The sequence below is a fragment of the Salmo salar genome, chromosome ssa20 (assembly GCF_905237065.1).
Source record: "Salmo salar chromosome ssa20, Ssal_v3.1, whole genome shotgun sequence".
In the NCBI taxonomy this organism is placed as follows: domain Eukaryota; kingdom Metazoa; phylum Chordata; class Actinopteri; order Salmoniformes; family Salmonidae; genus Salmo; species Salmo salar.
In genome coordinates this window covers 13485459-13507464 of record NC_059461.1, presented here as the reverse complement: position 1 = coordinate 13507464, position 22006 = coordinate 13485459, and the positions used below count along the sequence as shown (strand labels likewise).

The 22006-nt window shown below is 44.3% G+C and overlaps 1 protein-coding gene across 1 annotated transcript in view; it reads right to left on the bottom strand.

Annotated features, from left to right (window-relative positions):
- LOC106580127 (disabled homolog 2-interacting protein) overlaps positions 1-22006 on the bottom strand; it is a 120588-nt gene that overhangs the window by 44418 nt on the left and 54164 nt on the right. The window contains exons 2-3 of the mRNA XM_014160830.2: positions 9061-9164; positions 5002-5120 (exon numbers count right to left, since the gene is read on the bottom strand). Coding sequence (XP_014016305.1) covers positions 5002-5120; positions 9061-9164 — 223 coding nt within the window. The remainder of the gene's footprint in view (positions 1-5001; positions 5121-9060; positions 9165-22006) is intronic.

The following is a 22006-nucleotide window of genomic DNA, read 5'->3' as shown; positions in this document are numbered from 1 at the left end:
TGTGTTATTGGATGCTAGCATGCTAGTTAGCTACGGCGTCATAGGATACGGTGCACTGGGTGGGTTTCACGGAAGAATACTGTACCAAGTTATCTAGCTGAATAAACTAAGTTTGAGCCTATTCCTGGAAACATTGAACCACTGTAGTTTACATCAATTATAATTTCTAAAGTGGAAGTTGGAAAAGTTATATTTGAGTGTTTCAGTGAATGGTTAGTGAGGGATGCCCTGCTCTCTCGCTTCCCCAGTTGTTTAGTTAATTTTCATTCCAATCTCCTTTGCATTAGCGTAGCCTCTCCTGTAGCCTGTCAACTATGTGTCTGTCTATCCCTGTTCTCTCCTCTCTGCACAGGCCACACAAACGCTGCACACTGCATGGCCGCTGCCACTCTAACCTGGTGGTCCCAGCGCGCACAACCCACGTGGAGTTCCAGGTCTCCGGCAGGCTCTGTAACTGCCGGTCTGCGGCCAACAAGGCAGCGTTCATCTCAGCCTATGCTACCCTCCAGTCCCTCGACTTCTTGGCGCTGACGGAAACATGGATTACCACAGAAAACACTGCTACTCCTACTGCTCTCTCCTCGTCTGACCACGTCTTCTCGCATACCCAGAGAGCATCTGGTCAGCGGGGTGGTGGCACTGGAATCCTCATCTCTCCCAAGTGGACATTCTCTCTCTCTCCCCTGACCCATCTGTCTATCTCCTCCTTTGAATTCCATGCTGTCACAGTCACTAGCCCATTCAAGCTTAACATCCTTATCATTTATCGCCCTCCAGGTTCCCTTGGAGAGTTCATCAATGAGCTTGACGCCTTGATAAGTTCCTTTCCTGAGGATGGCTCACCCCTCAAAATTCTGGGTGACTTTAACCTCCCTACGTCTACCTTTGACTCATTTCTCTCTGCCTCCTTCTTTCCATTCCTCTCCTCTTTTGACCTCACCCTCTCACCGTCCCCCCCTACTCACAAGGCAGGCAATATGCTTGACCTCATCTTTACTAGATGCTGTTCTTCTACTAATCTCACTGCAACTCCCCTCCAAGTCTCCGACCACTACCTTGTATCCTTTTCCCTCTCGCTCTCCTCCAACACTACTCACTCTGCCCCTACTCAGATGGTATTGCGCCGTCGCAACCTTCGCTCTCTCTCTCCTGCTACTCTCTCCTCTTCCATCCTATCATGTATTCCCTCTGCTCAATCCTTCTCCAACCAATCTCCTGATTCTGCCTCCTCAACCCTCCTCTCCTCCCTCTCTGCATCCTTTGACTCTCTATGTCCCCTATCCTCCTATTTTGAAAAGAAGGTTGACGACATCCGATCCTCGATTGTTAAGTCAAACGACACCGCTGGTCCTGCTCACATTGCCCTACCCTATGCTTCGACCTCTTTCTCCCCTCTCTCTCCAGATGAAATATTGTGACGGCCGGCCGCCCAACAACCTGCCCGCTTGACCCTATCCCCTCCTCTCTTCTCCAGACCATTTCCAGAGACCTTCTCCCTTACCTCACCTCGCTCATCAACTCATCCTTGACCGCTGGCTACGTCCTTTCCGTCTTCAAGAGAGCGAGAGTTGCACCCCTTCTCAAAAAACCTACACTCGATCCCTCCGATGTCAACAACTACAGACCAGTATCCCTTCTTTCTTTTCTCTCAAACTCTTGAGCGTGCCGTCCTTGGCCAGCTCTCTTGCTATCTCTCTCAGAATGACCTTCTTGATCCAAATCAGTCAGGTTTCAAGACTGGTCATTCAACCGAGACTGCTCTTCTCTGTGTCACGGAGGCTCTCCGCACTGCTAAAGCTAACTCTCTCTCCTCTGCTCTCATCCTTCTTGACCTATCTGCTGCCTTTGATACTGTGAACCATCAGATCCTCCTCTCCACCCTCTCCGAGTTGGGCATCTCCGGCACGGCTCACTCTTGGATTGCGTCCTACCTGACAGGTCGCTCCTACCAGGTGGAGTGGCGAGAATCTGTCTCCGCACCACGTGCTCTCACCACTGGTGTCCCCCAGGGCTCAGTTCTAGGCCCTCTCCTATTCTCGCTATACACCAAGTCACTTGGCGCTGTCATATTCTCACATGGTCTCTCCTATCATTGCTACGCAGACGACACACAATTAATCTTCTCCTTTCCCCCTTCTGATAACCAGGTGGCGAATCGCATCTCTGCATGTCTGGCAGACATATCAGTGTGGATGACGGATCACCACCTCAAGCTGAACCTCGGCAAGACACAACTCCATTGTGTCCTCCTCCCAGAGTGCTAAGAGCCTTGGCGTGACCCTGGACAACACCCTGTCGTTCTCCGCTAACATCAAGGCGGTGACCCGATCCTGTAGGTTCATGCTCTACAACATTCGCAGAGTACGACCCTGCCTTACACAGGAAGCGGCGCAGGTCCTAATCCAGGCACTTGTCATCTCCCGTCTGGATTACTGCAACTCGCTGTTGGCGGGGCTCCCTGCCTGTGCCATTAAATCCCTACAACTCATCCAGAACGCCGCAGCCCGTCTGGTGTTCAACCTTCCCAAGTTCTCTCACGTCACCACGCTCCTCCGCTTCCAGTTGAAGCTCGCATCTGCTACAAGACCATGGTGCTTGCCTACGGAGCTGCGAGGGGAACGGCACCTCCGTACCTTCAGGCTCTGATCAGTCCCTACACCCAAAGAAGGGCACTGCGTTCATCTACCTCTGGCCTGCTCGCCTCCCTACCTCTGCGGAAGCACAGTTCCCGCGCAGCCCAGTCAAAACTGTTCGCTGCTCTGGCACCCCAACGGTGGAACAAGCTCCCTCACGACGCCAGGACAGCGGAGTCAATTACCACCTTCCGGAGACACCTGAAACCCCACCTCTTTAAGGAATACCTGGGATAGGATAAAGTAATCCTTCTAACCCCCCCTACCCTCCCACCTTAGATGTACTAGATGTACTATTGTAAAGTGGTTGTTCCAATGGATATCATAAGGTGAATGCACCAATTTGTAAGTCGCTCTGGATAAGAGCGTCTGCTAAATGATGTAAATGTAATGTTCAGATATCAGTAAGTGGACTGGAGGCAGGGCATGAAAGGGATAACGAATCTAGTTGTTTGTGTCATCTGTTTCGGGAAAGTACCTGCGTAATTGCGCACCCAGCTCACTCAGGTGCTTCGCTATATCACATTGGACATTGTCCGTAAGCTTTAGTTCATTTGCACACAAAAAATCATAAAATGATGGAAAGACCTATGCAGTCAGAGAAGAGCTCCAACTTCTTAATCATAGCCTCAATTTTGCCCCACACATTGAATACAGTTGCGGAGAGTCCCTGTAATCCTAGATTCAGATCATTCAGGCGAGAAAAAACATCATCCAGATAGGCCAGTCGTGTGAGAAACTCATCATCATGCAAGCGGTCAGACAAGTGAAAATGATGGATAGTAAAGAAAACTTTAAGCTTGTCTCTCAATAAAAAAAAAACGCATCAATACTTTGCCCCTTGATAACAAGTGCACTTCTGTATGTTGTAAAAGTGTTACATGGTCGCTGCCCATATCATTGCATAGTGCAGAAAATACATGAGAGTTCAGGGGCCTTGCTAACAATTTTCACTGTAGTGTCCAAAACGTCTTTCAAGCTGTCAGGCATTCCTTTGGCAGCAAGAGCCTCTCGGTGGATGCTGCAGTGTACCCAAGTGGCGTCGGGAGCAACTGCTTGCACGTGCGTTACCACTCCACTATGACTCCCTGTCATGGATTTTGCGCCATCATTACAGATACCAACACATCTTAACCCCCAAAGTCCATTTCACATCACAAAGCTGTCCAGTACTTTAAAAATATCCTCTCCTGTTGTCCTGGTTTCCAGAAGAGGATGTCTTCCTTAATTGACCCCTCATAAACGTAACGGACATATACCAGGAGCTGTGCCAGGCCCGCCACGTCTGTTGACTCACCCAGCTGTAACGCATAGAATTCACTGGCTTGTATGCGAAGCAGTAATTGTTCCAAAACATCTCCTGCCATGTCACTGATACGTTGTGAAACAGTGTTGTTTGATGAAGCCATTGTATGTATAGTTTTTTGGGGTCTTTTCCCCCAGCATTGTCCCAGCCATATCCGCGGCAGCAAGAATAATTAAGTCCTCCACAATAGTATGTGGCTTGCCTGTCCTAGCCACTCGGTAGCTCACCATATAAGACGCTTCTAGCCCCTTCTTTTTAATGGTAACTGTTGCTTTTATACATGTCTTAATTCTGGCTCAAAAAACTCCTGCGGCTTAATTTTCAAATTAGCATGTTTTGTTTCTAAATGTCTGCGCAAGAGTTTCATTGAGTTGTGAGATGGTACTTTCGCACATATAACACACTGTGGCTGAGGAAAGGTACTACTCCCAATATAAGTGAACCACAAAATCAATGTAGTTCTCATCATATTTGCGCCTCTTCGATGGTCCAACGTCCATGTCTGTTGTTCGGTGCTTTCCCGGTTAAGGGGGCAGTAGCTCTTTGGCTGCATCAGATTCACAACTGTCGGTGTCCATGCTAGCTGGGCTAACAACAAATGTAGAATTACTGATGCTAGCATTGGACGTGCTCATGGAAGCAGAACAACTTGTGTTGTCGACAGGTGCAGGTGTTGTACTGCTGGTAGTAGCAGTACTACCAGTAGAGCTGGTATGTGTCTCTATGGACGCAGGCCTTCATTTTTTAACCATTTATCAATTTTCGAGCAAACAGGATGAGCAGCAGCTACGTTTGGCTACATACGGACCGTTAGTGGAATTCCCGCAAGAGAGTAACGGTTAATGTGACTGGATGTTCATTATTTGACTAGGCTACCTGTATTTGGCATTGAGGTGTTATTTCGCTGAACACTAAATGTTTAATTTTATTTTTGACAGTGAAACGAGGCTACTCAGGCGAGAAACAAACCTCACCTAAATGTATAGTTTGTCCCGTTGGAAAATAGTTCTGTGTGTGTGTGTGTGTGTGTGTGTGTGAAGGACTTGTTCAGTTGCATCTCACCTGTCATTGTCTGCAGTTTTGAAGCCCGGCAGGATGTTTCTGAAGCTGCTGTTGCGGTCCAGCTTGGGTTGGCTCTTGGTGCGTTTGATGGAGCCCTTCAGTCTGCGACTCAGGAAACCCTGGACAGGGAGAGAGGGGAGTTGCCGTGGCCCAGGCGGGAGGAGAGAAACCAGAGGGTGAAAATTCACTCAGACTCTCCTTACATTTAAAAAAAATAACAATATAAATGGTGGAGCAACAACAGAAAAATTATATTGATTGAGTGCTCTCCCGCTCTCTGTCTCCTCTCATCCGCAGCATTTGGAGAGAGCAGTGCATTGTTGTGTGGATCTCTCCGACACATCTGCTCGCTGTGCACACACAGCAGAAGCAGCCGTGTTGATGTGCGACTCCCCTAAGTCCCTGTTACCATGGAAACTGTTGGCGGGCGTGGGGAGGAGAAAAAAAAACTGTATTCCACATAAAATGACATGACTGGAGCGGCCGCGAGTTCAGAGGGGAAAGCTGAGCATGTGCTTTTGATAGGCTGCCCTGATTAGAGAGAGATTAAAAAGAGTTGGATTATTTCTAAGAAGACCTAGACCTGTCTGTGTTAGAGTAGTGGTGGGGGAAAAACAAGATACAGCCTCAGCGACAATCATTTGATGAGATAATGATGGTGCTGCAATCCTAAATACTAAGCAAGGCTACTTCCCTGTATAATTAATGAATTGAATGAATTATTATTTGAGCAAATGAATGAACTATACCTGCCATAGAAGAAGACAGTGGGAGGAAAGATGGGAAAAGACTGCATAAGGCTTTGGGTATTAAGGACAAAAAGACATCACCAGTAGTGATGGGGGGGGGGAAAAACGATACAGCTTCATACCGGGACATTATTTTTTTTTTACAATATATCGTATCCTTTTCACAATATCGCAATATGGTTTTTGCGCTAGTTTGGCTGTACCTGCACCAAAACTCTAGTATTTTTCCTTCATAGCTTGTTCTTCATCTTCTTTTTAAACATGGAGCCAATTTGTTTTCAGCACTGTTGTTTTCATGACAAAACAAAACTCATTTTTTCATGGCCTGCTCTTGTCCCTCTGCAGCTAGACATATGGTAAGCAATATTTGGAACATCGAATCGCAATAAATCACAGTGTCGAATCGGAATACATATAGAATTGTGAGAATCGCAATACACATCACATCAGCACACAGCATCGTGATAATATTGTATTGTGAGGTCCCTGGCAATTCCCAGTCTTAATCACCGGACAGGCACCGATAAATAAATCCAAGAACAGCTTTTCACTGGGATTGGTCTCACACTTCCTTTCCTACTGGCTCACACATGAAACAAATGAACAGCTCACAGACATCACACCATAGCTAATGTAGCTGCACTGTGCATGCGGATGTGTGAAATGGACCATTTCCTGAATAATTGTCGACACTAGTCCTAACAGAGTCTGTTTCAAGGAACAACACGAGCCAAAAATAAAACTTTTGCTCAGCCAGAAGAGAAAAATATCCATCTGCAAAATTGCACAAGCCCTGCTCCTAAAAAAAATAAAAGCCTATTTCCTTCTAGAGAGTAGCCTAACCAAGGGTAATTTTAATGTACAGTTTGTTACATTTTACAGCCTACATTATATTTGTGCCATGTGAATTATACCAACTCCGCAATTAATCACGAGCTCCATGCAAACAGAAAGGAAATCGTCAATGTATCCAAGAAATGCGTGACACTGACAACTAAAATGCACAAAAAAGGAGGGAATCATTCATGATATCACATTACAGATGTTGACTATAGCCTAGCACTCGATGACGAGGTGACTTGAGGCTGTACTGGTTGAAGTCGACTCCCATTTCTAAAACGGGAACCTTCAAGCAAATTAGTCCTTCAAAAGACCTTCCAAACATTTCTGCTTCTGGCAAAGAAACCATCCCTTCCAATTATGACAGTCTCTTGGGAGGCATTACTCCTTTCCTGCTGTAATTTGTGGGGAATTTTCTGGGCGCTCTATTCTTAGGCCTTCCCCTCCAATGACATTTGCAGAGTGACTGGGAGGGGAATTATTGATGGGTCTCGACAGGGCTGGAGGAGGGAGAGGTGTTTGATGATGCAGCAGACCCCAGCTCCCCTACAGAGCACCTCTGGCATGGGTAGAGTAGTGTAGGGTAGGGCTGGGTAGGGCAGGCAGGTAGGCACAATGGATGAACAATGATTGGCCTTTGCTTTTCTTTTTTGGGGGGACTGCAGTGCTGCATGTACGTTTGACCACTCCAAAAACAAAACACAAATCAGGAGTTTGGCACACGCCATTGAGTAGTGGTGCTGATCGAGCCAGTAAGTAGACCTAGAAGCAGAACCTCAAATCAAAGACTCACGGCTGTGTTCAAACTACAGTGGAAATTCTCTCTCTTTACAGCTTCAGATTGGTATGAATGAGACTGGTGGGATTTCCTCCTCTCTGTTGGTTTTTCCTGCTGGTTCTCACATGGACCACCTGCTAGGGGTGTTGAGTTCCTCCTGGGGCGCTGGGCCTTGTCCTCACAGCCAGAGGTCCTCATTCCCCCTTTCTCCTGCTCCAACAGGCTCCAGGTCCCCCTCCCACCCACCCAACCACTCTGAGCTCAGCTCATGACGGCCAGCCTCTTGCCCTTCAGTCCCACAGGAAGACACGAGACAATTAGCGGGAGGAGCCACAGTGTGTCAACACCATCCCGTATCATCCTACGGCTTTCATTGTGTGCATCATTTCATTTCAACTTTATCCCATTTGAGAACATCCTGAGAGACACACAGAAGGAGAGAGGAGATGTCTGTACTAACCTATATTTAGGCATTATCCTTAAAGAGAGAGATTGTGAAATGAGAAGCGAGGCACTGCATCACTAATTGTGTCATACACTGAAGGCCTGGATGTCTCTCCTAGAATGCAAAGAGCAAGGGTAATCCGTCACCATGCTCTAATCAGCTAATGAATCCACTGACGTGTCTCAGGTATGACGAACCACACGGAGGGAGGCGCTCAGCAGTAATGTCACCATGGTAACCTGCACGTAGGAGAACTCAGCCAGGATGGCATTGGAGGCACCGGCGACTGAACCACAAGCACAACGACTCAGCTAGGCTATACCGTAGCTAGGCTAGCAACAGTTCTACGCCAGCCTGCCAGGGCTTTGTTTGGCTGGGAATTCGCAGTCCCATCTCTGGTTACACAACAAGTCATTAACAATTGATTAGGCTCTGTGGCAGTGAAGCAAACGAGAATAAGCTGATCAAGATCTCTGTTGTCTCTCCCTCCAGCGTGACCGCTGAGAGTCAAAATGCCATCTGACAACATGGAGCTGGTCCTCTAGCACCACCAGCCTGACCTGAGGGCTCCTCCATCTACCTAGACTCCATTTAAACACAGTCAAGGTTACTGTGCTCGTCTCAATCCAACAGAGGTGAACGACATTACCTCCACCTTACAGTAAAGAAAGGCCACTGATTAGCAGCATGACATTACAAACACAACAGGTGTGTGTGATCACTCAACCTTTTATGTTCACTGTCAGCTCCCATCATCCGCTCTCAGGGGAACACAATTATCTGATCATATTCTGTTGAAATAACAAGGACCTTCCCTAAGGGGGTAAGGCACCGGAGTCTTGCCTCCACCATTAATAGCCAGGAAATAGATTTTCTTGGCTGAAGAAAGATACTGAGACAAGGACCTAACCACACCTGTTGGATTTTAAAACCCAAAGCTGTACATCAAAAGCATTACAAATGTGGAATCGTAGTGGCCTACACTATTTACATGCAGAAGGTTTATACAGAGTAGATGTCAAATATCTCATGCTCCCCACTGACCTCTAGAGGGCATGAGACAAACAATAGTGTAGCTGTGTGTTTGTGACAGACAGACAGACAGACAGACAGACAGACAGACAGACAGACAGACAGACAGACAGACAGACAGACAGACAGACAGACAGACAGACAGACAGACAGACAGACAGACAGACAGACAGCGAGAGATGTAGAGTAGAGTAGGTGCACTGATGAATGCTCACCGTGACTTTGAAGGGGGTGGAGGTGGATGGCTCTATGGAGGGGCACTTGTCCAGAGCGCTGCCCGGCATGCTGCACCTGCGGCCAACCCTCTCAGGAGGGAGCTCTGAGAGAGGAGAGACATCCACATGAAAGTCCTTAGTGCACAATTCAGTCAAATTCCAACGGTAGATATTTGCAGATCTATTATAATCTCAAACAACGTCCATATGATCTTCAGAAAGGAGCGAGCACACAAATTTAAAAAGTTATGCTTTTCTAGTTTGTTGATTTTTCTTTAAAAAAACGGTACAATCTGCAAATTCTTGCTGTTCAATGGTAATTTCAATATATCGCCTATCCATCAATTTTTTAAATAATATAATTTATCCATACGAATCTAATTCTCAATGTCACTCTTGCGTGTATCTTTCCCACACAACCCCTTGGCTTTCTCTGAATGATTTGTGTTTGGGATGCGCTACACGTTCCCCCTGTTTGTCTATGCAGAACGCAACGAGAGAAAGAGAGTTTGCCCAGAAAACAAATGACTGACAGAGTGCAGCCCTCCGTGAGAGACAAAGATCTATGAAATCCATACATGTTCTCTTTCTGTGCAGCAGTATCTGTTCAAAGTTGATAGGCCAAGAGTGAAGTGTCACTCTCATTTCTGCGCCGCTGCCTCTGTTGGAGAGATAAGACTAACAAGACAGCAGACCTCTGAGCTCCCTCATTTATCGCCTCACACTTTCTCATGGAGGAAGCAGGAGATAACAGACAATGGCACCGCATTCAATTACATGATAAACTTAAGATAGTGAAAAACTTCACTTCTGGTTTTTAGAACAAGTTCATCTAATAATGGGTTTCGCTAGGCTAGCTACAATAGCTGATCAACCACAGAAAGGCCAAAGAATAATATCAAAGCACATCAACGCGACAAGATCACTTCAAACAACCAGGAAGGGAACGCTGTCAAAATGGGAACATGATGTGTAGAAAACGTCTGGCTGCAAAAGGTCTGGAGACAGTTTACACTGAGTTTGGCTGTCTCAGGAGATTTCCTCTCAATGCATCCTCCGCTTGGCTTAGTTTCAGAAGGCATCGACAAAAATCTGCCTTGGATTAGCTGACATTTTTTCAAGGGTACAGTAGTCTAAAAGTATTTGCTAAATATTGCCTAAAATATTGCTTCAAATCAATAAAATCACACCATTTTTACTTCGTTCAATTCTAAATTAATTGAAGGTAGGCTTACATAAAATACATTTAATTTAGAAATACTTTCCCCACATTTTGTTACATTACAGCCTTATTCTAAAATTGATTAAATTAACATTTTCCTCATCAAATCTACACATAAATACACCATAATGACAAAGCAAAAACAGGTTCTTAGAATATTTTGGAAATGTATTAAAAATAAAAAATCTTATTTACATAAGTATTCAGAACCTTTGCTATGAGACTCCAAATTGAGCTCAGGTGCATCCTGTTTCCATTGATCATCCTTGAGATGTTTCTACAACTTGATTGGAGTCCACCTGTGGTAAATTAAATTGATTGGACATGATTTGGAAAGGCACACACCTGTCTATATAAGGTCCCACAGTTGACAGTGCATGTCAGAGCAAAAACCAAGCCATGAGATTGAAGAAATTGTTCATAGAGCGCCGAGAAAGTATTATGTCGAGGCACAGGTGTGGGGAAGGGTACCAAAAAATGTCTTCAGCATTGAAGGTCTCCAAGAACAGTGACTTCAATCATTCTTAAATGGAAGAAGTTTGGAACCACCAAGAGTTGGCTGCTGGCCGACCGGCAAAACTGAGCAATCGGGGGAGAAGGGCCTTGGTCAGGGAGGTGACCAAAAACCTGATGGTCACTCTGACGGAGCTCCAGAGTTCCTCTGTGGAGATGGGAAAACCTTCCAGAAGGACAACCAACCATCTCTGTAACACTCCACCAATCAGGCCTTTATGGTAGAGTGGCCAGACGGAAGCCACTCCTCAGTAAAATGCACATGACAGCTTGTTTGGAGTTTGCTAAAAAGGCACCTAAAGGACTCTCAGACCATGAGAAACAAGATTCTCTGGTCTGATGAAACCAAGATTGAACTCCTTGGCCTGAATGCCAAGCTTCACGTCTGGAGGAAACCTGGCACCACCCCTACGGTGAAGCATGGTGGTGGCAGCATCATGCTGTGGGGATGTTTTTCAGGGGCAGGGACTGGGAGACAGGGACTGGGAGACTAGACTAGTAATCCTTCTAACCCCCCCTTAAAGATTTAGATGCACTATTGTAAAGTGGTTGTTCCACTGGATATTATAAGGTGAATGCACCAATTTGTAAGTCGCTCTGGATAAGAGCGTCTGCTAAATGACTTAAATGTAAATGTAAATGTAGTCAGGAGAGAGCAAGATGAATGGAGCAAAGTACAGAGAGATCTTTGATGAAAACCTGTTACAGAGTGCTCCGGACCTCCAGACTGGGGCGAAGGTTCACCTTCCAACAGGACAATGACCCTAGGCCCACAGCCAAGATCACGCAGGAGTGGCTTCGGGACAAGTCTCTAAATGTCCTTGAGTGGCCCAGCCAGAGCCTGGACATAAACCCGATCTAACATCTCTGGAGAGACCTGAAAATAGCTGTTCAGCGACACTTCCCATCCAACCTGACAATGCTTGAGAGGATCTGCAGATAAGAATTGGAGAAACTCCCCAAATACAGGTGTGCCAAGCTTGTAGTGTCATACCCAAGAAGACGCGAGGTTGTAATCTCTGCCAAAGGTGTTTCAACAAGGTACTGAGTAAAGGGTCTGAATACTTATATAAATGTATTTCTTTTTTTTAAATTTGTAATACATTTGTTAATTTCTAAAAACCTGTTTTTGCTTTGGGGTATTGTGTGTAGGTTGATGAAGGGGGAAAAATGAATCAATTTTAGAATGAGGCTGAAACGTAACAAAATGTGGAAAAAGTGAAGAGGTCTGAAAACTTTCCGAATGTACTGTTTATTGTCACACCCAAGACAGTTCTAGTCTTTAAATGCAAATATTTCTAAAGGTAAAGAATGGCTTTAAGTATTGAGACAGTGACATTTCTTGTTGTTTTGGCTATGCACTTTGGATTTAAAATTATAGTGACTATGAGGTTGAAGTGCAGGCTGTCAACTTTAATTTTGGGGTATTTTCATCCATATCGGGTGAACGGTTTAGAAATTACAGCACTTTGAATGGTTTCCAACACTGAATTAATGGTTTATTAAGATTAGTGATTAAGTTAAGGATGCACAAATCCTAAAACCAAGACATGCCTCTCACCATTACAATAACAGGGGAGGTTAGCATTTTTTGGGGGGCATGATATATGTGCGTCTAACTTTGTCACTCATCATTATTCACGATTCATTCAGTACTATCCGTAATCATGGTAGCATCCACATTAATGTAGAAGTATTTAAAAACATATTCAAACCTTATTTACAATAAAAGTGACTCCAAAATGACAATACATTATTTACCATTCATTTCAATTGGGCACAAAATAATCTGAAACACAACCAAAACAAACAGCAAATGCAACTAACAATGTTGTAGTCACAAGTTTGATTTAATCAGTGTGCTAGGAATATGGGACCAAATAATACACTTTTACAGATGCTAAACAACAGGACTGTTTTGCTATCACAGACTGGAACATGTTCCGGGATTCTTCCGATGGCATTGAGGAGTACACCACATCAGTCACTGGCTTTATCAATAAGTGCATCGAGGACGTCGTCCCCACAGTGACTGTACGTACATACCTCAACCAGAAGACATGGATTACAGGCAACATTCACACTCAGCTAATGGGTAGAGCTGACACGTTCAAGGTGCGGGACTCTAACCCGGAAGCTTACAAGAAATCCTGCTATGCCCTGCGACGAATCATCAAACAGGCAAAGCGTCAAAACAGGACTAAGATTGAATCATACTACATCGGCTCCGACGCTCGTCTTATGTGGCAGGGCTTGCAAACTATTACAGACTACAAAGGAAAGCACAGCCGCGAGCTGCCCAGTGACACGAGCCTACCAGATGAGCTAAATCACTTCTATGCTCGCTTTGAGGCAAGCAACACTGAGGTATGCATGAGAGCATCAGCTGTTCCGGACGACTGTGTGATCACGCTCTCCGTAGCCGATGTGAGTAAGACCTTTAAACAGGTCAACATACACAAGGCTGCGGGGCCAGACGGATTACCAGGACGTGTGCTCCGGGCATGTGCTGACCAACTGGCAGGTGTCTTCACTGACATTTTCAACATGTCCCTGATTTAAGTCTGTAATACCAACATGTTTCAAGCAGACCACCATAGTCCCTGTGCCCAAGAACACAAAGGCAACCTGCCTAAATGACTACAGACCCGTAGCACTCACGTCCGTAGCCATGAAATGCTTTGAAAGGCTGGTAATGGCTCACATCAACACCATTATCCCAGAAACCATAGACCCACTCCAATTTGCATACCGCCCAAACAGATCCACAGATGATGCACTCCACACTGCCATTTCCCACCTGGACAAAAGGAACACTTATGTGAGAATGCTATTCATTGACTACAGCTCAGCGTTCATCACCATAGTACCCTCAAAGCTCTTCAGTAAGCTAAGGATCCTGGGACTAAATACCTCCCTCTGCAACTGGATCCTGGACTTCCTGACGGGCCTGCCCCAGGTGGTGAGGGTAGGTAGCAACACATCTGCCACGCTGATCCTCAACACTGGAGCTCCCCAGGGGGGTGTGCTCAGTCCCCTCCTGTACTCCCTGTTCACCCACGACTGCATGGCCAGGCACGACTCCAACATCATCATTAAGTTTGCAGACGACACAACAGTGGTAGGCCTGATCACCGACAACGACGAGACAGCCTATAGGGAGGAGGTCATGAAAATGAAAATGAGGAGGTCAGAGACCTGGCCGGGTGGTGCCAAAATAACAACCTCTCCCTCAACGTAACCAAGACTAAGGAGATGATTGTGGACTACAGGAAAGGGAGGACCGAGCACGCCCCCATTCTCATCGACAGGGCGCTTCAAGTTCCTTGGTGTCCACATCAACAACCAACTAGAATGGTCCAAACACACCAAGACAGTCGTGAAGAGGGCATGACAAAGCCCATTCCCCCTCAGGAAACTAAAAGGATCTGGCATGGGTCCTGAGATCCTCAAAAGGTTCTACAGCTGCAACATCGGGAGCATCCTGACTGGTTGCATCACCGCCTGGTACGGCAATTGCTCGGCCTCTGAACGCAAGGCACTACAGAGGGTAGTGCGTACGGCCCAGTACATCACTGGGGCTAAGCTGGCTGCCATTCAGGACCTCTACACCAGGCGGTGTCAGAGGAAGGCCCTAAAAATTGTCAAAGACTCCAGCCATAGACTATTCTCTCTACGACCGCATGGCAAGCAGTACGGGAGTGCCAAGTCTAGGACAAAAAGGCTTCTCAACAGTTTTTATCCCCAAGCCATAAGACTCCTGAACAGTTAATCAAATGGCTACCCGGACTATTTTCATTGTGTGCCCCCCCCCAACCCCTCTTTTTACACTGCTGCTCTCTGTTTATCGTATATGCATAGTCACTTTAACTATACATTCATGTACATACTACCTCAATTGGGCCGACCAACCAGTGTTCCCGCACATTGGCTAACCGGGCTATCTGCATTGTGTCCCACCCACCACCCACCAACCCCTCTTTTACGCTACTGCTACTCTCTGTTGGTCATATATGCATAGTCACTTTAACCATATCTACATGTACATACTACCTCAATCAGCCTGACTAACCGGTGTCTGTATGTAGCCTCGGTACTTTTATAGCCTCGCTACTGTATATAGCCTGTCTTTTTACTGTTGTTATATTTCTTTACCTACCTATTGTTCACCTAATACCTTTTTTGCACTATTGGTTAGCCTGTAAGTAAGCATTTCACTGTAAGGTGAATACACGTGTTGTATTTGGCGCACGTGACAAATAAACTTTGATTTGATAGACATAAGTGAATTTGTCCCAATACTTTTGGTCCCTAAAATGGGGGGGACTATGTGTACAAAGTGCTGTAATTTCTAAACTGTTAACCCGATATGGATAAAAATACTACAGTTGACAAATCCAAAGTGCTGGAGTACAGAGCCAAAACAAAAATGTGTCACTGTGTCACTGGAGCTTACTGTATGTGTCAAACCCCATATCTTTGTAGACCTCATTCCTGTATACAGTAAGAGATCATTAGCATAGCCATTAAAGGGCAGTAGGCTTAGGCTGAGGCTACTGCACCTGAATTCAGAGACCTCTCCCAGAGAGTGCCCACTTAATTTCAACCTGGAGAATTGGTTTGTTATTTGGTTGATCAGTGAGATTACTACCTATTTTCCCCCACTCAAAAAGACAGCCAAAAGTTTGCTTAATTCGCAATGTGTTATCACTATGCTTTCAACCATCTAAAAGCACAACTAAATTCCAATGGAAAATCAGTGTCAGATTTTCTGTTTAGTGGTCACCTAAATGTGTTATTATCACTGTGCTTTTAACCATTTAAAAGCATAACAAAATTAAAATGGGAATACAATGTCAGATTTGTTTATTTATCATGGTGCTTCATCTAATAATACAACCAAATTACCTGGATTGCAGTTGAGATTACATTTAAATACATAGTGCAAATGATCAATGCCGTTGCAGATTATTATAGCATTTGTGAAGATTTCCACAGAGCTGCAACTTTTGCATGCCATCTTGAACATGCACACTTTCTATGATTGCATAAGACATTTATTGTTACAGTAAGCTAAACATTTGGCCATGATGTGTTACTCATTTTAAGGTTGAATAAATATTGTTACATTAGTTAAGATAGCTTTAACTGTATGTTATTTACTATATTACAAAGCTAATACTAGGTTTGGTTTTATTAGGTTGACAACGCAACTAAATATCAACATTTAAAAGAGATATCTACTGCTTGGATAGTACCATCTAAGACACTGGCTTAATCTTAGCTTTTATTTTTGGTTTAGATGGAGAAGTGAATCCAACATATGTTCAACCTCTCTTTCGTATCATCCAAGATCCCTAAAGATTGGAAAGCTGCTGCGGTCATCCCCCTCTTCAAAGGGGGGTGACACTCTAGACCCAAACTGTTATAGACCTCTATCCATCCTGCCCTGCCTTTCTAAAGTCTTCGAAAGCCAAGTTAACAAACAGATCACTGACCATTTCGAATCCCACCATACCTTCTCCGCTGTGCAATCCGGTTTCCGAGCTGGTCACAGGTGCACTTCAGCCACGCTCAAGGTACTAAACGATATCATAACCGCCATCGATAAAAGACAGTACTGTGCAGCCGTCTTCATCGACCTGGCCAAGGTTTTCGACTTCGTCAATCACTGTATTCTTATCGGCAGACTCAACAGCCTTGGTTTCTCAAATGACTGCCTCGCCTGGTTCACCAACTACTTCTCAGATAGAGTTCAGTGTGTCAAATCGGAGGGCCTGTTGTCCGGACCTCTGGTAGTCTCTATGGGGGTACCACAGGGCTCAATTCTCAGGCCGACTCTTTTCTCTGTATATATCAACGAGGTCGCTCTTGCTGCTGGTGATTCCCTGATCCACCTCTACGCAGACGACACCATTCTGTATACATCTGGCCCTTCTTTGGACACTGTTAAACCTCCAAACGAGCTTCAATGCCATACAAAACTCCTTCCGTGGCCTCCAACTGCTCTTAAAAGCTAGTAAAACTAAATGCATGCTTTTCAACCAATCGCTGCCCGCACCCGCCTGCCCGACTAGCATCACTACTCTGGACGGTTCTGACTTAGAATTTGTGGACAACTACAAATAACTAGGTGTCTGGCTAGACTGTAAACTCTCCTTTCAGACTCATTAAACATCTCCAATCCAAAATTAAATCTAGAATCAGCTTCGTATTTCGCAACAAAGCCTCCTTCACTCATGCTGCCAAACATACCCTCGTAAAACTGACTATCCTACCGATCCTCGACTTCGGCGATGTAATTTACAAAATAGCCTCCAACACTCTACTCAGCAAACTGGATGCAGTCTATCACAGTGCCATCCGTTTTGTCACCAAAGCCCAATATACCACCCACCACTGCAACCTGTATGCTCTCGTCGGCTGGCACTCGCTACATATTTGTCGCCAGACCCACTGGCTCCAGGTCATCTATAAGTCTTTGCTAGGTAAAGTTCTGCCTTATCTCAGCTCACTGGTCACCATAACAACATCCACCCGTAGCACGCGCTCCAGCAGGTATATCTCACCGGTCATCCCCAAAGCCAACACCAACTTTGGCCGCCTTTCCTTACAGTTCTCTGCTGCCAATGACTGGAACGAATTGCAAAAATCACATCTCCCTCACTAACTTTAAGCATCAGCTATCTGAGCAGCTTACCGATCGCTGCAGCTGTACACAGCCCATCTGTAAATAGCCCATCCAACTACCTCATCCCCATATGGTATTGATTTATCTTGCACCTATGCATCCCAGTTTTTCTACTTGCACATCATCATCTGCACATCTATCACTCCAGCGTTTAATTTGCTAAATTGTAATTACTTCGCTACTATGGCCTATTTATTGCCTTACCTCCTCACGCCATTTGCGCACACTGTATATATACACTTTTTCTATTGTGTTATTGACTGTACGTGTGTTGTTTGTGTCGCACTGCTTTGCTTTATCTTGGCCAGGTCGCAGTTGTAAATGAGAACTTGTTCGTAACTGCCCTACCTGGTTAAACAAAGATGAAATAAAAAAATATATAATTTGTTAACAAGTTAATAGGCTATTTACTGTATTGCAAAAGTGATATTGAATATTGTTTGGTTGTCAACAACCAAATATCAACATTTGAAAGACATCGACTTTTCTATATTTCTTAATTCCTTTATTGAAATTTTTGGTATTTGTGTGTATTGTTTTGTATTATTCCACTGTTGAAGCAAGGGACATAAGCATTTCGATACATCTGCAAAACATGCGACCAATAGAAACGTGACTTGATATCTTCTGCTTCAATCTGTGCCACTGAATCTGAATTTCATTCCAGTATGGTCTACAAAATAATAATTGATATGTTGGATTCCCGTCTCCATTTCAACCAAACATCGAAGTTAAAGAATGGGAACAAATCAAACTTTAAATGCACTTTAAATACTGTGATTTGATTTAGTTCTATTCTTAAACTTTTGGTTAAAATGGAGACATCAATCCAAAATATGCATTATTAACTTTAAAATTCCCTTTGCAATCAACCAAAGCTTGAAACCCTAGTTCCTATATGTATTGTCTATTTTTTTTATTAATCCTGAGCTGAATTTAAACAATAGCTGTTGAGGACTTCCCAAATACTATAAAAGGCCTAAATAGCATCATTAAATGATTGAAAAAGTATGGTTACATTTCCTTTGCACTGTGTTAAATCTACTATTTGGAATGACTTTGATAGTAACAGCGAATCTATTAAGTTGAGATTTCTACACAATCATTCTCATGATAGCACATTGGAGATAGTCAGAGACAAATATCAAAGCTGGGCTGGGCTTGGTTAAAACTCTGGATGGGAGACCAAAAGGATAGCTTTTGATCGATCAACTCTCCAGTAGGAGGTGCTGCCCAGCCTATTGTTTTTTTTCTTATAGTGGATATTACCTTGAAGATCTGACGTTGTTTAAAAAGGTACAAATTCAACATATTTCATACAATATTTGTCTATGTTGAACATTGGTTACCATGATGACAATCTTGTGGTTCAAATTTCACAAAACAAGTTAAAAAGTTTTAAATCTAATGGATTTTTCATGTAGAATCCATGTCACAATTTGTTGACAAATTACATTGAAACAATGTTGATTTAACCAATTTGGGCCCAGTGGGTAGGCTCCTCCAGACAATGGAGATATTTCATGCCAGGAGGACAAGCCCCCAATTCAGCTCTGTGACTAGACCATTAACAGGAGACCGCCCCTGACAACAACCGGCAACATGTACCACAAACTTTCCACCTCTCTGCCCATGTTTGCTTAGTGCAAACACAGTGACAGCACTGACAGATAAAGCATACCATACCTACACCATACTGGACATTTCCCACACCTTGTTTACCCTGACACCTCTCGTTTGAACCCCAGTCCACTGTGGCTTTAGTTCAGCTGACCAGCAAGGTTAGCCCTGTCAGTGTGTATGAAATCCACATATTCAATTCAACCATGGTCTAGTAGTATGATCAGCGTGAGGTCTGTCTGTCTGCGTCACAACTTCTTATCTGGGCTCAGTTAACAGTAACACCCAGAGAGCTCCAGCTGCAACAGCAGAGAATCTGCCACTAGAAGAAGCTTAAAGGGATACTTCGGGATTTTGGCAATGAGGCTCTTTATCTATTATTTCCCCAGAGCATGCTAGCATATACCCACAGATTTCTAGTCATTGTGCTAACGCTAGTTAGCATTGGCTCGCGACACTACCTCTAACTTCCTTCATACTGGACACAGAAATAAAAATGGTATCCACTAGTTCATCTGACTCTGAGGAAGCAGATAAAGAGCCTCATTGCCAAAATCCTCAAGTATTCCTTTAAGACCATCATACAGTATGCCTACATAAGTATATACTGAACAAAAATATAAACGCAATATGTAAAGTTTTGGTCCCATGATCCATGAGCTGAAATAAAAGATCCCAGAAATATTCAAAAAGCACAAAAAGCTTATTTCTCTCAAATTTGTTCTCATTCCTGTTAGTGAGCATTTCTCCTTTGCCAAGATAATCCATCCACCTGACAGGCATGGCACATCAAGAAGCTGATTAAACAGCATGATCATTACACAGGTGCACCTTGTACTGGGGACAATAAAATACCACTAAAATGTGCAGTTTTGTCACACAACACAATGCAACAGATGTTGCAAGTTCTGAGGGAGAGTGCAATTGACATGCTGAATACAGGAATGTCCAACAGAGCGGTTGCCAGAGAATTGAATGTTAGAGAAATTAACATAAGCCACCTCCGCAATTTCGTTTTAGAGAATTTGGCAGTACATTCAACCGGCCTCACAACCACAGGCCACGTGTAACCACGCCAGCATAGGAAATCCACATCCTGCTTCTAAACCTTCAGGATAGTCTGAGGAGGGGGAGCGGTACTGAGGAGTATTTCGGTCTGTAATAAAGCCCTTTTGTGGGGAAAAAGTCATTCTGATTAACTGGGCCTGGCTCCCCAGTGGGTGGGCCTATGCCCTCCCAGGCCCACCCATGGTTGCGCCCCTGCCCAGTCATGTGAAATCCATAGATTAGGGTCTAATGAATTTATATAAATTGACTGATTTCCTTCTATGAACTGTAACTCAGTAAAATATTTGAAAATGTTGCATGTTGTGTTTATATTTTTGTTCAGTATTAAATGTCCTAGTTAGTCGATGGCGTACAGGCCGGTGGGAGAGCAACCCCAGACGCAGTGTGAAGAGTCAAACCTGTCTTCATAGGAGAGCTGTTATACGACCTATCAAATTAGAAACAATTTACAGCCTACCGTAGCACACCATTGCATCCATATTTTGTTTAATTCCTTATAGATACATTTTATTACCATGGTGAAAAAATTACTATTTGTATTTTATTTATTTTCCAACAAGACCTGTGAACATGACTGTTGCACACATGGCTGCGGGAAGATGTTTTGGGTTAGGTTAATTCATTTTGTGTCTGAGGGGGAATTTTCCTCTGCTAGAAGTAACAGAAGTAATATTTTATTCTTCCATTTATTCGCGAGTACACACACACAGAAATGTTTACGTATACATTTTAATCATTTAGCAGACGCTCTTTCCCAGAGCGACCTACTAGGAGCAATTTGGGTTAAGTGCCTTGCTCAAGGGCACATCGGCAGATTGTTCACCTAGTCGGCTAGGGATTCAAACTAATGACCTTTCGGTTACTGGCACAACGCGCACACACACAAAACACACACAGTGCACTGTTCCAAAAGAGATCTCTGTTGCAGTGTGTCATACAGCAAAAGCACAATCCTCAAAAGTCTGCTGTCCATTTTCCAAAAGGTTTATATGAATAGAAAGGAATTCTGAGCAGAGCACTTAGACTCAAGTTTAAAGACGACTTTAAGGAGCAACTCCAGGTACAGATCGTAAACAAGGAAACGTGTTTGGAGACTATTAGGTTGTGGTTTTTCATCTCCAACCTGGAAAAAATTACCAGGGGCAAGCTTTAAAGGTCTAGGTAAAGATTGGTCCCCTTTCCCTCTAACCTATACCGGTGTGTAAATTCTTCCATGACCAGGTGAGCCTTGAATGTAGTCCAGAGTGCAAGCCGAAGGCACAGAACATAAGACAACTTCAGACAAACACTATCAAGGCTGTGAGAGTTTATTTCTTCATTTGTTTACTGTGCAGTTACAGCGGTACTTGCTCAACACCATCATCCATCACACCTTCTACTGGGATATTCAGGTGAGACAAAACATATTGAAGTGACAAACAAATAAAAGACCAGAGTGGTCCTACTCCGGGAGCAGCTGTTCTGTCTGAGCAGACGGGTCCGACCTACTAGCCTGTAGTAGGACTTCCTCCCAAAACCTTTGCTACATGTGCCCGACATTTCAACCTCTAACACAGGGTTTCCCAAACTCGGCCCTGATTCAAATAACCAATTCATCATCAAGCTTTGATTATTTGAATCAGCCGTGTAGTGCTAAGGCAGGCTTTCACAACTCCGGCAGATAATGTACTGACTGGCGTGAAGAATTTGGTGTGCTATTGAAAAAACTGGATTAAATTCTGCTAACCTACAAAGCATTACATGGGCTTGCTCCTACCCATCTCTCCGATTTGGTCCTGCCGTACATACCTACATGTATGCTACGGTCACAAGACGCATGCCTCCTTAGTGTC